Consider the following 13,980-nt stretch of genomic DNA (forward strand, 5'->3'; position numbering starts at 1 on the left):
ATCTATTTAATATTTAATAATTATTTAGTCAAAAAAAATATCTACAAACATCATAGTGAAAAATATATTAACAATAAAAAAAAAAATAGTTATCCTTATATAATAGAAAAATAGAAAAATTAAATTTTATCATCAATTAAAATTAATAATTATACGTCAATAGGTTAAAAAAAATAGTATTGACCTATATTATAGATAGATATATAGATTATGGAGTGCAAACACTTGGACCACATTTGATGACTCTCTATTGCCAAAAATTTCTTCAAAAAAATAACATCACATTATGCATAGGAATCAAAAAAAAAAAAATAAAGATTTTTTTAAAAAATAAATAAAAAAAATTATTAATATTCTCCCAAGATAGGTTTGTTAGAGAGATATATGGTTAAGATGATTTTTTTAATTTAAAAAGAGATTATTAATATTTAAAAGATTGTTTAATTTTTTTGGGTTTATTTGTTAACGGGAGATCAAACCTAATCGTTAAATTTAACAGAATATTCTTTTTTATTTTTAAGTATATTCTGTTAAACCAAGAAATGCCGTTAGATAGGCACTTTTAATATCTAAAGATATTTTAAAAAGTATATATACATTTAATATTTTAATGTAAACAATAGTAATTTAAAAATCTAACAGATATAAATATATTTCAAAACATAAAAGATCAAATATATATTTCATCCTTATTTATAAAAAGAAAATATAAATTAAAACAAAATCAAACATCTTTATACAGATAATTTTTTTTTTCACTTTGAATTTGTTTTTTTTATTTATTTTAATTTGTTGTTCGAGATATAGAACAATAATAATTTGTTTTACTTTGTTGTTAGTTACGCCAATTTTTTTTTAACAATTATTAAATAATTTAATATTAAAAAGCAACTAATCCAAAATAACTGATCCAATCCGTACTTTTGCGGATTGGATTTGAGTTACTATGCTAATTGAATTGAATCCAAAATACGAAATCTACACTTAGTGCGGATCAAATGCACTATGACTAAAATAGTACGAATTGGATCAAATGAACACCCTTAATACGAAGGCTAGATGGGTCACCACATAAAGCATTTATAATCGAGTTGAATGTACAAAACCAACATGAAGAAACTACTAAAGTAATGTGTGAGCAACAAAGTGTAGGAAGGCTTCTTAATGAAATAACCTTTTATAGGATAAAACTAGATGACGGTTACTAGGCAGTTATGTATTTTTCCACACGTTGTGTTTGTATGAAATGTGTGGATTGACCTTGTCTCATGAACAGTTATTAAGATAAGTCAAAAGAAATAAATACCATATGAGAAATCCTATAAATAGGATGAAAGACCACTGAGCAAAGGACGACCAATTTGATAAAGGAAACACCTTGAAAGAAATTCATCTCTTATTCTTTATATCTCTTGAATTTTGTACTCTGTAAACAAAATATTAAAAATATGAATGACTCGTAGATTATGTAAAGTTAACTACAAAACCACGTAAATATCTTACGTTTATTATTCTATTGTTTATTATACTTCAAAAGCTTATTGAATTTATTACTTTGGATTCATAAAAGGCCTCATTTATTGTTAACGAAATTCTTAGTTAATAATTTGGTACTTTCATTGAGAGCCCTTTTTTGAAAACTAAGACTCTAAAAAAAATGCATCTCCCCACAAAGAAAAACTTGAATATTTTCCCACCATGGAAACTAAGACTCATTTATTGTTAATGTTGATCAAGATTAGATGGTGCATCGTCCTAGGAAAGAGCCTCAAGGGACTCAACCTCAAGAAGGCCAAAACGGAAGAAGACATCCTGCTGAATGGGATTTCGAAAGAGATGTAAATGAGGAAAGATTCCAAAAAGGAGAAATTCAGATGCTTATGATCCCACAAGATATATTCTAATTGTGGAATTGGAAAATCATCAACTTCAGGAAAGACTTACTGAGTCAAATTAGAGAAATGGGGAATTGGAATGCGTAGCTGCTACTACGAGGGTAGTCCCGAATGATGCACCACAGGTACAAGACGAACCTCCAGTTAGACGACCATGAGGAAGGTGTTACGAAAATTATAAAACAGTACGCAAGTGCACGTAATCAAGTAGTAAACTCACGCAGGTGAGGTCGAACCACATGGAATTGGATTGAATACCACTAAACTAGACTTATGATTCTATTTGGCAAATCGATAATTTTCAAGATTTTAAACAGAATAAAAAAATTCAAGAAACTTAAAGAAACAAGTAAAGAATAATCAAGATGAGAAGATAGGGAAGAGAATCTTGTTGTTGTTTACCCAATTGTTAATGCCTAATTGCTATCATTTTCTTGATGTGAATGACAGATTATACATTTAACCTAACTCTTTTCAGATCTTTTAGGTTCTAAACTACATGTTCTTTAATTAATCTCTTAATTAAACTCACATGCAATAAGCATTAATCAATAATCTAAGTGTCACATAGGTCATGCAAATACTCTCGTTTCACATAGAACCTTGATTATCCAATTTTAGCATTCTCAATTCTCGCTTTTCAGATTTCAAATTGAGATCATAGAACATGCGAAAGGTGATCAAGCTTTAACATGGAAATAACACAAATAAAGATAATTTCACAATCAAAATGAATAGGATTGGCAATTAACATTAACTAGGGAAAACTTTAACAAACATTCATCATCTTCCCTAAATGGAAGATTAGCTCATGTTCAAATCCATAACCATTCCAAAATCAAAATTTAACATAAAGAAATTTAAAAGGAAGGAAGAAAGAAACTGTTGGTGGAATGAATCTGGATCTTCACTTTGCTCCTCCAGCCGCTCTTGACTGCGTTTTAGGTCTCCAAATCGCCTCCTCTCATTTCTGATCCCAGTTTTCTTTTTATTTTTCATTTTCAGGAATCAAAAGATGAAATTGCCCTCACTTGTACGGGATCTCGCCGCGGCCATAGCTTTCCTCGCTGCGGCGAGTGATGACGTGGCCACGACGATGAAACATCTCGCCGCGACTACTGACCTAACACAAAACCGTCTTTCTGCCCAGAGTATTTAGTCGTGGCCAGAAGTAGGGTCGCCGTGGCCAGAAGTAGGGTCACCGGGCCAGAAGTGCACCGAACATTGATTTCGCGTTTTTCTTGGCTCCACTTATCTTTTGCTGCACTTTTGTAGCCCGAGGCTTCCATAGCTTCGAGAAACCTGAAAACATAGAAAACAAGCGTAATTATGTCCTAAAACGTTGAAAAGCAAACATTATTGCAGTCCAAAACATAGGCTAAAAATAGCCTAACAGAAGGCCTCACGGATCATGAACCAGAAGGGCACAAGATCCCAATGTCATAATACCCCACTCGTCCCCATGAACAACAACTAAGATAGACAAGGGAAGTTTCATGTTGACAAGGAAGACCCACAAAACCAAGGTGCCGCAACTTCTAGATAGGTGCAACCGAATGTTCAAGGATCAACTCATAGGAATAATGAGAATCCAAGTGAACAACCCGCTAATCGATCGACTCATCCTCCTCAGCAATAGCGAGGTCCCCAGAGGAATGAAATTGACAACATGTATACTTATTTGAGCAGAGACCGTGTAGACAACATTTTTGAGATGCAGAGGTCAACTCAAAATGATCCTCGAGGAACACGACGATGGGTGGGTCAAGGAGGAATCAAGGGCAAAGTTGGTCATCCAGGTCGCGTACATGGGAAAACCCTCCACGAAGGGAAGAAACTCCTCAATGTGAGTATCACAATGAGCAAGAAAGTGTCAGTGATTTGAGAAGTTACCAATCTAAAAGTGTCTCACCAACAAGATCGGTGAGTTATTATAACTTGAGACAAGAGTGGTGTCATGATACACGAGATGAACCAGACCTTCGAGAAAAACTAAATCAAAGGCATTGGATTTGCATGAACAATTAAACAGAAATGCTCTAGATCTCCGAGAAAGGCTAAACCGAAACACACCTAATTTTTTAGAGCAAATTAATCAACCGGTTGATGATTCAATTCATCTAAGGTTCATTCAATTGGAGGATAAGTTTTGAAGGTTCCAAGACGAAGAGTACAGAAAGTAACATGGATATGACTCTGATGAGGAGCCTAAACCTTTTCATCCATACATACTTAACTCTTACTTCCCAAAGGGATTCAAAAATCCCCATGTGGCTCCTTATGATGGAACAACTGACCCAGTAGCATATTTGAATAGTTATAACACTATAATGCAAACAAGAAATATAGGAAATAACTTGCGGTGTATCTTGTTCCCAACCTACTTAACTAGAGCAGCGGACATTTTGATAAATTTACTAAACATTCAATAACCTCATGGGAACAACTATCACGAGATTTCAAAAAAAAAAAATTCTCAGTAGCGAGAAGTAGGAGGCATGAAGCTTCATCATTGACTAACATAAAGTAGCAACCCGGTGAGTCACTGAAGGTGTTTTTAAGTCGCTTCAACAGAGTAGCAGCAAAAGCTAGAAATCATGATGACATCATCCAATTGACTGCTTTACAGGTTGAGATAACTGCAAGAGGAAAATTATGGGATGACATACAAGGTTGTCCCGTAAGGATAATAAACGAGTTCAATGATAGAGCATTGATATATGTTCAGAAAGGAGAGGTTCGTTCAGAGCTCAAAATACTAAAGGGTTGCTCAAAAAACAAACCTATCTCAAGTAATGTAGAAGTTTGTGTTGCAACAACAAATGTAAATTTGAGCAAGGGGAATGAGCCCTAAGGAAAAAGGAAAGATGAATCCAAAGGTTCAACAAAAGGTAAAAAGAAATAGAAAAAGCATGAAAAATATGTACTAATATACTCTGTTTATACAGAGTTGAATGAAACTCGAGAAACTATATTTCTTGCACATGAAAATAGGGTCGCCTTCTGAAAGCCCGAACCCATGAAGAACGTGAGGAGTAAACGTGATAAAAAAATATTGCCAGTTCCACAAAGACATTGGCCATATAATTGAAGAATGTCGTCAACTTAAGGAAAAAATTAAGAGCCTCATTTCTCGAGGTTGCTTTCGGCATTACGTGAGAAACAGAGGGAATGAGAAAAATCCACCCAACAACCAAAACCAAAATCAGAATATCCAACCACCACCTGATGATTGTAGGATATTATGTTAATTTTTGGAGGGCACAATATCGCAGGACCAGTAGTAATGCACAGATATGGTACATAAACCAAGTAAGAAATTAGAACTCTTTTTTGCCTAAATTACATAAGTGGGCAAAACTCAAGAAACATCCCATTGTTTTCACTAAGGAAGATGTGTCACATGTTCGTTTTTCACATATTGATCCAGTCATGAAAATAGTCTAACTCACGAATAAAAGAATAAAATAGTTTCTAGTTGATAACGGTAGCTCAGTCAATATCCTATATAAAGAGACATTGAGAAAAATGGGATTGGAGAATGTCACACTAAAAACGTGCATGGTGAACTTATGTGGATTCATAGGAAACAACATTGCAAGCTTGGGAACAATAAAACTTCCATTAACGATGGGAGAGTCACCATTACCAGCAACACAAATGCAAGAATTCTTTGTGGTAGACCTACCCTCGGTACATAACATGATAATGGGTCGCTCTGCTTTGACTGGAATGGGAGCAATAAGCTCCATAAAACATCTATCTTTGAAGACTCATTCTAGAATAGGCACTGTTAAAAGGGATCAATTAATGGTGAGAAAATGCTATAGTGTAGACTTAAAAGAAAGAGTCATGACCCATCAGACTATGGTAGTAATAACGAGGCAAATAATGAAGAACAAATCAAAGATCTGGACCCAAGACTCATTGATGAACAATAACAGCTTGGGACTGTGGAGGAGCTAGAGGAGGTGGTAATAGATCCTAGCAACCCTACCAAAAATGTAAAAATTGGTAAAGGATTGGGAAAGAATTAAAGTAGTAATTCATCTGTTTTCTAATGGAAAACTAGGATCAATTTTCCTGGGGCCATTTTGACATGATCAGGATTGACCCAAATTTCATTTGCCACTGCCTCAACATAGATCCTAACTATTCACCAAGACAACAGAAGAGACATCTTCTTAATCCCTAGAGACAGAATGCTCTAAAGGAAGAGGTCAATGAATTATTGACAAACAACTTCATTAGAGAGGCATTTTATCCCGTTTGGGTTTCAAATCTAGTTTTGGTCCTAAAAATGAATGGCGCGTGGAGAACTTGTATAGACTTCTATGACCTAAATAAAGTATCTCCAAAAAATAGTTTTCTTTTGCCCATAATTGATCAGCTTGATTTTAGAATTAGGGTTGCTGTAGATATCGTTTATTATTGTTTGAGTATTCTGAGGTTATTTGGATGTTATTTGAGCTGTTGTAGAGTTGAATTGGTGAGTGTTGTGGTGTTTGAGCAAGGTTTGAGTTTATGAACTCAAGCTTTGCTCTCTAATGGTGGTTTTTGCTTCACATGTTGTTGGCCGGTTTAGTTGCTTGATTTCTATTTATTATGGTATTATTAGGTGTTCTGGAAGTTCTTGTGCAATTTGGGATCAAATTGAATTTCTTAGATGGAGTTTTGTGTTTCCTGCACTAAACCGGTCGACCGGTTCAGTGGGACCTGTAGAAATCGGAATTTCGGTTGGTCCTCGAGAAACCCCTCTGAACTGGAATTCTGGCTGGGCAACCGGTCTGCCGGTTGGGGCAGTTTAGGGAATTCTAATTTTTCCTATTTTTGCAATATTTAGGGTATTGTCATGTTATCCATCGATAGGGAAACTTTTAGTTTCGATTTTAAGTCCCCGAAAGGTGATTTAGCGTGTCACTCATCAGTTTTACGAATAATGTGATTTAGGGGCCTGTAAATCATCGAGCAGCAATTCCACTCAGGTTGGCTAGCACACTTGAATTCCGAAACGAGGTAAGATTAGTATAATGATATGCTTATGTATTTACATGTTTAGCGTACATATTTATAGAGCCTGTTAGATTACATTGATAGCGGTATCAGTATACATAGAGTTGTACTGGATACCGATAGATGTATGTTTGGCTCAGGTACGAGATCAACACTATCCTATCGGTACGACTAGAGTATGCCCAGAGTACCAAGTATAGACTGATATTATGGTCGATAGTACTATCATAGGAACGTTCTAGATTGAGTTCCGTGTGGGACACGTGGATAGGATTATAGTTGGGTGTATGGGCGCCTAATTATAATCCAGGTTATATTTATGTTTATGATTATGCTTTTCTTACTGAGTCTGTTGACTCACAGTTATTGTTTGCATGTGTAGGTTAGGGCAAAGTTAAGGTTGAGCAACTATGAGAGTAAGCGGATGAAGATTGTACATATTGGGGCGGTTAGACCTGGAGCGTACGATCGTTGGGACAACTGGTTGTATTTTGTTTAGTCGCTAGGCAACAACTTTTGTATTACGTACTTTGTTACAGTTGTAAATATTTTATATTCGGGATCCCGGTTATATATATGTTATTTATTTTGGTATTTATAAGTGTTTAAACAAAGTTTTAATTATTCACGATTTTCAATAAACTCGTTGGTTAGCAACGAGCTGCACAGTTAATCTAAAATCATGTTAACACGCCTAAACTAGTAGGGTGTTATAAACTCTCTCAATCACAAGGAGATGTACTGTGAGATTGAGAACTACTCTTCTTTTTGCCTTAAGCTTTCCACTAATTTTATTGGTTGTATTTTTTTCTTATATTTCCCAATTTTGTAATTTTGTTGTCCATAATATGGCTAAGTGGGTCTTTACCCATAAATAGTATGTTAACTTGCCGTGTCGTTAATTCCAACAAATTTATTTTGTAATGATCTAAAAGTCTAATTATGATCAATGAACACTTTATATTAAAAAAACATTTTTTAGTGGGTAAAAGTAAATAACATTAGTTATTTTTTTTTATTTAAATATGCATGTGTAATAATGTAGCTCAAAGTAAAACAACAACATTATTTTTAACATTTATGTAAAAGGTAAAATAGTAAATTAAAAAGGTAACGTTCTTTTTTTTTTTTTTTTTTTTTTTAAAAAAAGAAAAGCCAAATATAAACAGCGACTCCATTTTTACAAGCTAGCATCAATGGGACGAAGTTTTATCTCTTTGATCAGTACCAACTAAACTCCAATGTCTGAGCTCCTGCCAATATTCTTGGAAGTCGTATACACTTTCCGGTAAGGATCTCTCTCTCTGTACCGTATTATTCTTACAATTGTTTTTCATCAAAAGTTGCAGATTGTATTGTTATTCCGAATCTTTCAATTTCAATTTTGTTCTTGATGCTCGGTCTCTTATGTTTTTTATTTGGTTGCTGAGAATAGAAACTGAAGTAATTAGGAGAATCTTGTAAAATATTTCAGAATTTCATTTTATCTCTATTATTGTATTTTGAATTTAAATTTGTATTTGATCACGCTGTAGTAGAGGTTGAGCTTTAGGGTTTTCCTGTAGTGGATTCCGTACTATCTTTTCTCAAAATCTTGAAAGGAAAACTAGGGAAATGAAATTATGATATAGAATTTTGAAATATGAAAGCTATGCCACGACTTTTGTGTTTATTGTTTTAGATAGAGATTACAACTTGGTTTTGTTGGATTGGTGTAATTAGTCAAAAGGGTACATTTTTTTCCAGTTAAATTGGAAGTTTTTTATACAATTCAGCTTTATTTGATTTATATGTTGATGGTCTATTTTTTTTTTTTTTTTTTTTTTTGGAGTATATGAAGTTTCCTATAATTTAGTTATTGGGATATGAGCTTGGAGTGACCATGAGTAAGGTATCGAGGAATAATGTAACGAGGAAGGTCGGTAAGTATGAGGTTGGCAGAACCGTTGGTGAAGGAACATTTGCCAAGGTTAAGTTTGCTAGAAATACAGAGACGGGTGAGAGTGTGGCCGTGAAAATATTGGCCAAAAGTACCATTCTCAAGCATAGAATGGTTGATCAGGTATTTTCTCTCTGTTCTTAAGCAATACAATTAACATTTTAGCAAATGTTTGTACCTCTTTAAGAGTTGTTTAATATTTATATGCACTTAAAATGTAAATATATTGCCACACACACAAAAAATGCAAACGTACGTTTTCGACTAATGATGTTAACCAAATCAACCGTAATGAATGTGGATTGTTTCATTGTGTTTTGGACTCCAGATTAAAAGAGAGATATCTATAATGAAGATCGTTAGGCACCCATACATAGTTAGGTTGAATGAGGTATATGCTTATTCCTTTTCAGACTATAACTCAGTATATTGTTAATATTATTTCCCAATCCTTTTAATACTCCTTTCTGAGTTTCAGGTTTTATCTAGTCGGACAAAGATATATATAATTCTTGAGTTCGTAACTGGTGGAGAATTGTATGACAAAATTGTAAGCTATCTCCATTGTTATGTTGATGTCAGCTGTTAAATATATTTTCTTCTTAGTTCACAAACTATCACTAGTTTTGGATAAGGGATTTTAAGTATCAGCAGATTACTTCATATACGTTTTTTCTACTAAAATTTTATGAGGTGTATTGGTTCCAGGTTCACCAAGGAAAGCTTCCTGAGAGCGAGGCAAGGCGATACTTCCAACAGCTTATAGATGCTGTTGCTCATTGTCATAGTAAGGGCGTGTACCACCGAGACTTGAAGGTGCACATTAATATTTTTTTACCAAATAATTTGTTCTAGGAAATGTGTTTTAACCAATCAATCACTTTGTTTTTTCTTGGCATACAGCCTGAAAATCTCCTTCTTGATTCAAATGGAAAGTTGAAGGTGTCTGATTTTGGTTTGAGTGCATTGCCCCAACAAGTAAGTTAGACTGCCTTCTGTTTATTACTGTGCATCAGTTTACCCATGTATATGGCCCTTATATAGTTTTTATCAGATATTTTTCATATATTTTTGAGCAGGGGGTTGAGCTTCTTCACACAACATGCGGAACCCCTAATTATGTTGCACCGGAGGTACTTTTTCAATAGCTCATTCCTTCCTTGGATTTTCTGATATTGTCTGCCATGCCATTGATGTATGTTTCTCATAATTTGACTTCTGTATTTTCTACTGCCAAGTGCAGTTCATTTTATTACTTTCGGTCTATAATTGTTTTGAACAGTTCATCCATTGTTTAACTTATTATTTTCTGGTACAAAGTCCCCGATTGGTGCTGTTTCTTCCATTTTTCTTCAAATTATGAAACAGCCAATTTTTGGAAAGACATCATGTAGTTTATGTATAATCTAAGCACTAAGCAGACGTGAGGTGTAACAGTGAGAAGCCAAGCCAACACAACATTATAGGGTGGGGACTGGGGAAGGAAAGTAATCGATGCAGAGAGGTGTCATGAAAGGTCGCTAATTTTTAGCTGAGGGAAAGGCAGTCAATAAAGAGAAATCATTGATCATTTTACTCATACAGTATCAATCTTTGTGTTTCGTGTACATATGCTATTTTGTTTTCTTATTCAAACATTTCTACCATAAAATCTTATTAAAACGTGACAAGGTAGAGGCGTTTTGAGTATTTCCTTGTTTTTAGCTTTGGTTTCCTATGTTTATATGACCGGAGAACGAAAACAGTGCATGGTAAACCTTTATGCATTTGAATTTGTACTGCAACACAGGTACTTGGCAATAAAGGCTATGATGGTGCAGCTTCTGATGTATGGTCATGTGGAGTCATTCTTTTTGTTTTAATGGCTGGGTATCTTCCATTTGATGAGACAGACCTTCCTACTCTGTACAACAAGGTAGCTACCCTGTTATACTTGCAATCCTTGTATTACTTATGTGTTAGATTTACAAAATGCTCTGCTGTTTACAGTTCTTTAAATAGTGATGCCTTACATGGTTAGTACCTTCAGTAATAGGGTATCATGCTCAAGTGTGTTCAGTCTGTTATTTGTCCTTTCTCTTATATGGTTAACTAGTGATGTATGTTCTTCTTTTTATTCCTCTACATGCTTCAAATTGTCATCTATTCTAGTTATTGTTTACTCTGTCTCGATCTTTAACTTCTTTTTTTTTCATTTCACAAAATAATCGTAACATTTTTAAGAGCAAGATATTTTTATGCATATGTGAACAAGTTTTGAAACTTGTATGCCATTAACTTTCCTTCTGCATTATGTTTAGATAAATGCAGCTAAATTTTCTTGTCCATATTGGTTTTCTCATGGGGCAAAGTCATTGATACATAAGATACTTGACCCCAATCCGAAAACTGTGAGTATTTCATTTTAGCTTTTACATTTTAGTATTTCACTTCAGTTTTAACGATTGTCAGATCTATCTATGCTTTTCTTGTTTTAATGGTTATATGTTAAGCAGAGAATTCAGATTGAAGGAATAAGGAAAAATCCCTGGTTCCAGAGGAATTATGTAGCTGTCGAGCATATGGAAGACGAAGACGTAAATTTGGATGATGTTTGTGCAGTTTTTGACGACATTGAGGTTGACCCTTGGTCTTTTTGTGCCATCTTTTTTATCTTACACCAAAAAGAGAGACTGTTTATTTGCAGATTGAGAAAATTCCTTGTTGTCATTGTATAATTATGAGAGGAAGCTGGTTTATTACTAATGTGCAGTGTAAAATAACCTGATAACCTCCAGATACCAGTTTAATTGAAAACTGATGTTATTTAATTGGTACTTCAAACTGTTGATATTTTACAGGACAAATACGTAGCGGAGCAGTCAGATGAGGGTGGTCCTTTGATAATGAATGCCTTTGAAATGATTACCTTATCCCAAGGGTTAAATCTGTCTGCATTGTTTGACAGACGGCAGGTATAGTCTACAGTTTCAATTCCTTGGACAATTTATTTCCTTATATATCTATAATGTTTCATAAGTACAATGAATCATCTGCTATAATGCATTTGTTTAGAAATTTGAATGTCCATTTTTTTTTTCTTCTGAACATTATTGTTTCATTTTGATTTCATATTGTTGGCTTTATGCAACTTTTTGGGGAAATTTAGCTGTTTCAAAGTGCATTTTATAAGAATGACATAATTTTGCATGTATAACCACACCTCGGTCGCTGCTTTCCCATGCTCCAAAGAAGCTTGAATTCCTTCCCTTCTCGAACAGAGCCGTACATCAATGGTTGCTTTGCAGTGATGTGGGTATGGATCTCTGATGCTTCCCCTAGCTGAGAGAAAACAAGGGTGAAAAAGGAAAAACGCTAAAAGGGTTGGGGTTTGAGGGAGAGATTAACTTTGTTTACTTTATGTGGGAAAGTGTTTTTTTCTCCTCACTGTGGTTCAGCAATACTAAAAAAGAATGATAATTTTACTACTTAAGATGTTACACTGGTCATTTCAGTAATTGGTTGCAGAATATTTGCAAATTAGCATTTGTGTGATCTATTGGGGCCGTAAACCTTAAAGACTCTTCTATTTATAAGGAGTGTAGCATGCACTTGTAAAAGTAGCCTCAGTTCATTGTTTTTATAAACAATGTAATAAATTAATGAGCAGGGAATGGACGAAAATATTATATTATTGGTAAGTTTTTCTATTGTGGATCTCTCTCTGCTCTCTTCTCAGATGCTCTCTTCTCTTGTCTTCCAGGATTATGTTAAACGGCAAACTCGTTTCGTTTCTCGGAAACCAGCAAAAGTTATAATTTCAACTATTGAAGCTGTTGCAGAATCAATGAGTCTCAAAGTACATACACGTGGTTACAAGGTAAGTGAAAAACATTTACCTTTTATCATTGATCAAGTTAACAATATCAGGTTATTTTTTTCAATCTATATTATTGTGGCATTTCATGGCATGGAATATAGCATAGATATTCACAGTGAAAATTCCAACACTATGATTTATTTATTTAATGAATTTATAATTTCCAATAGACAAGACTTGAAGGTATAACCGGAAGCAAGACTGGACAATTTGCTGTCGTTCTTGAGGTAGTATTGCTTTTTTTTTTTGTGGGGGTGGGGTTGGTTTTATTGATCATTCATTTTTTCAAGTATTTCTTTTTATATATGTATAAATATAACTTCTAAAGCAGTTTTATCCTTCTCTTTATAGGTTTTCGAAGTTGCATCATCTCTTTTCATGGTAGATGTGCGAAAAGCTGCTGGGGACACTCTTGAATATCACAAGGTGAGTCTTCTGTTCAAATTGGAGGTAACTTTTAGTACCCGGCACAGTAAAAAAAAAATAAAATACAACAGAGCTTCTTCTTCCACAATCGTCTTTATCTTCTCGTCCTTAGTCTAAAAGCATAAGCCTGGGCTCTATACAGACCATACAAAAAATTACCTTGAAGATCAGATTCTACGGTTTCATTTGTAAATTTTACAATGCATCTGAGGGTTAATTGATCTAGTCAATATTAAAATATTCTGTATAACATGTTTATAGCTGACTCATTTTTGCAGTTCTACAAGAGTTTCTGTGCCAAGCTCGAAAATATTATTTGGAAACCAGCAGAAGGTATGGCTAATTCCAGTCTACTTAAATCCATGAATTGCTGATCCATATGGCAGAGTAATATAGTAATGTCTCTATGTAGCAGAAACACCATCAAGACACTGTAAAACATGAAATTTGTATCTATACGTGTAATTTAACTTTCCGTAATAATGGAGAATCCTTATTGTAAATAGCGTGCCAGAAATTGTCTCGGAATGTAGTTAAGAAAAAAAAAGAGGTATTGACTGATTGTGCTTATTGCTCATAACTAACATTTCTCTCCATCTCTCTCTCTCTCTATCTTATTATATAAATATTTATATAACGTTATTTCTTAAGTTTGACAGAATTTGTTGTTAGAACTTGTTGTGCATATTAACAGAATATATTAAACTAACGACGTATTTGGAAAGGTTGCAATAGTTGTAATGAAAAGGCAGAGAACTTCAATTTTTCTTTTTATTGAAGTATATACTGTTCCTCAAACAGAGTACCCCTGCCCTACGAGATCACCGAGATTTTGATATAAATATATA

The 13,980-nt window shown here is 34.2% G+C and overlaps 1 protein-coding gene across 3 annotated transcripts; it reads left to right on the plus strand.

The window, feature by feature from the left end:
* Positions 1-8,032: 8,032 nt before the first annotated feature.
* LOC115725056 (CBL-interacting serine/threonine-protein kinase 24) lies at positions 8,033-13,712 on the plus strand. 3 transcript variants are annotated; one of them, XM_030654471.2, is made up of 15 exons: positions 8,033-8,196; positions 8,749-8,970; positions 9,176-9,238; positions 9,326-9,397; positions 9,556-9,663; positions 9,751-9,825; positions 9,927-9,980; positions 10,637-10,762; positions 11,148-11,237; positions 11,343-11,465; positions 11,688-11,801; positions 12,590-12,706; positions 12,877-12,933; positions 13,058-13,132; positions 13,411-13,712. In XM_030654471.2, the coding sequence occupies exons 2-15, from the start codon at positions 8,791-8,793 to the stop codon at positions 13,504-13,506; spliced, it is 1,350 nt and encodes a 449-aa protein (XP_030510331.1). In that variant the 5' UTR covers positions 8,033-8,196; positions 8,749-8,790; the 3' UTR covers positions 13,507-13,712. The 3 variants fall into 3 exon arrangements, 2 of the variants coding, with proteins under 2 accessions (XP_030510331.1, XP_030510330.1); XM_030654470.2 differs by having other exon boundaries at positions 8,044-8,196; positions 8,740-8,970; XR_009688309.1 differs by lacking the exons at positions 13,058-13,132; positions 13,411-13,712 and adding an exon at positions 12,079-12,142 and having other exon boundaries at positions 8,045-8,196; positions 12,877-12,909.
* The last annotated feature ends 268 nt before the right edge of the window (positions 13,713-13,980 follow it).

Source organism: Cannabis sativa, chromosome 6, assembly GCF_029168945.1.
Source record: "Cannabis sativa cultivar Pink pepper isolate KNU-18-1 chromosome 6, ASM2916894v1, whole genome shotgun sequence".
NCBI lineage: Eukaryota > Viridiplantae > Streptophyta > Magnoliopsida > Rosales > Cannabaceae > Cannabis > Cannabis sativa.

Coding starts and splice junctions, on each gene's coding strand:
- LOC115725056 (XM_030654471.2), top strand. CDS start 8,791: ATGAGTAAGGTATCGAGGAATAATGTAACGAGGAAGGTCGGTAAGTAT. Junction 9,981..10,636: donor CTAATTATGTTGCACCGGAG/GTACTTTTTCAA, acceptor ACTGCAACACAG/GTACTTGGCAATAAAGGCTA. Junction 11,466..11,687: donor CAGTTTTTGACGACATTGAG/GTTGACCCTTGG, acceptor GATATTTTACAG/GACAAATACGTAGCGGAGCA.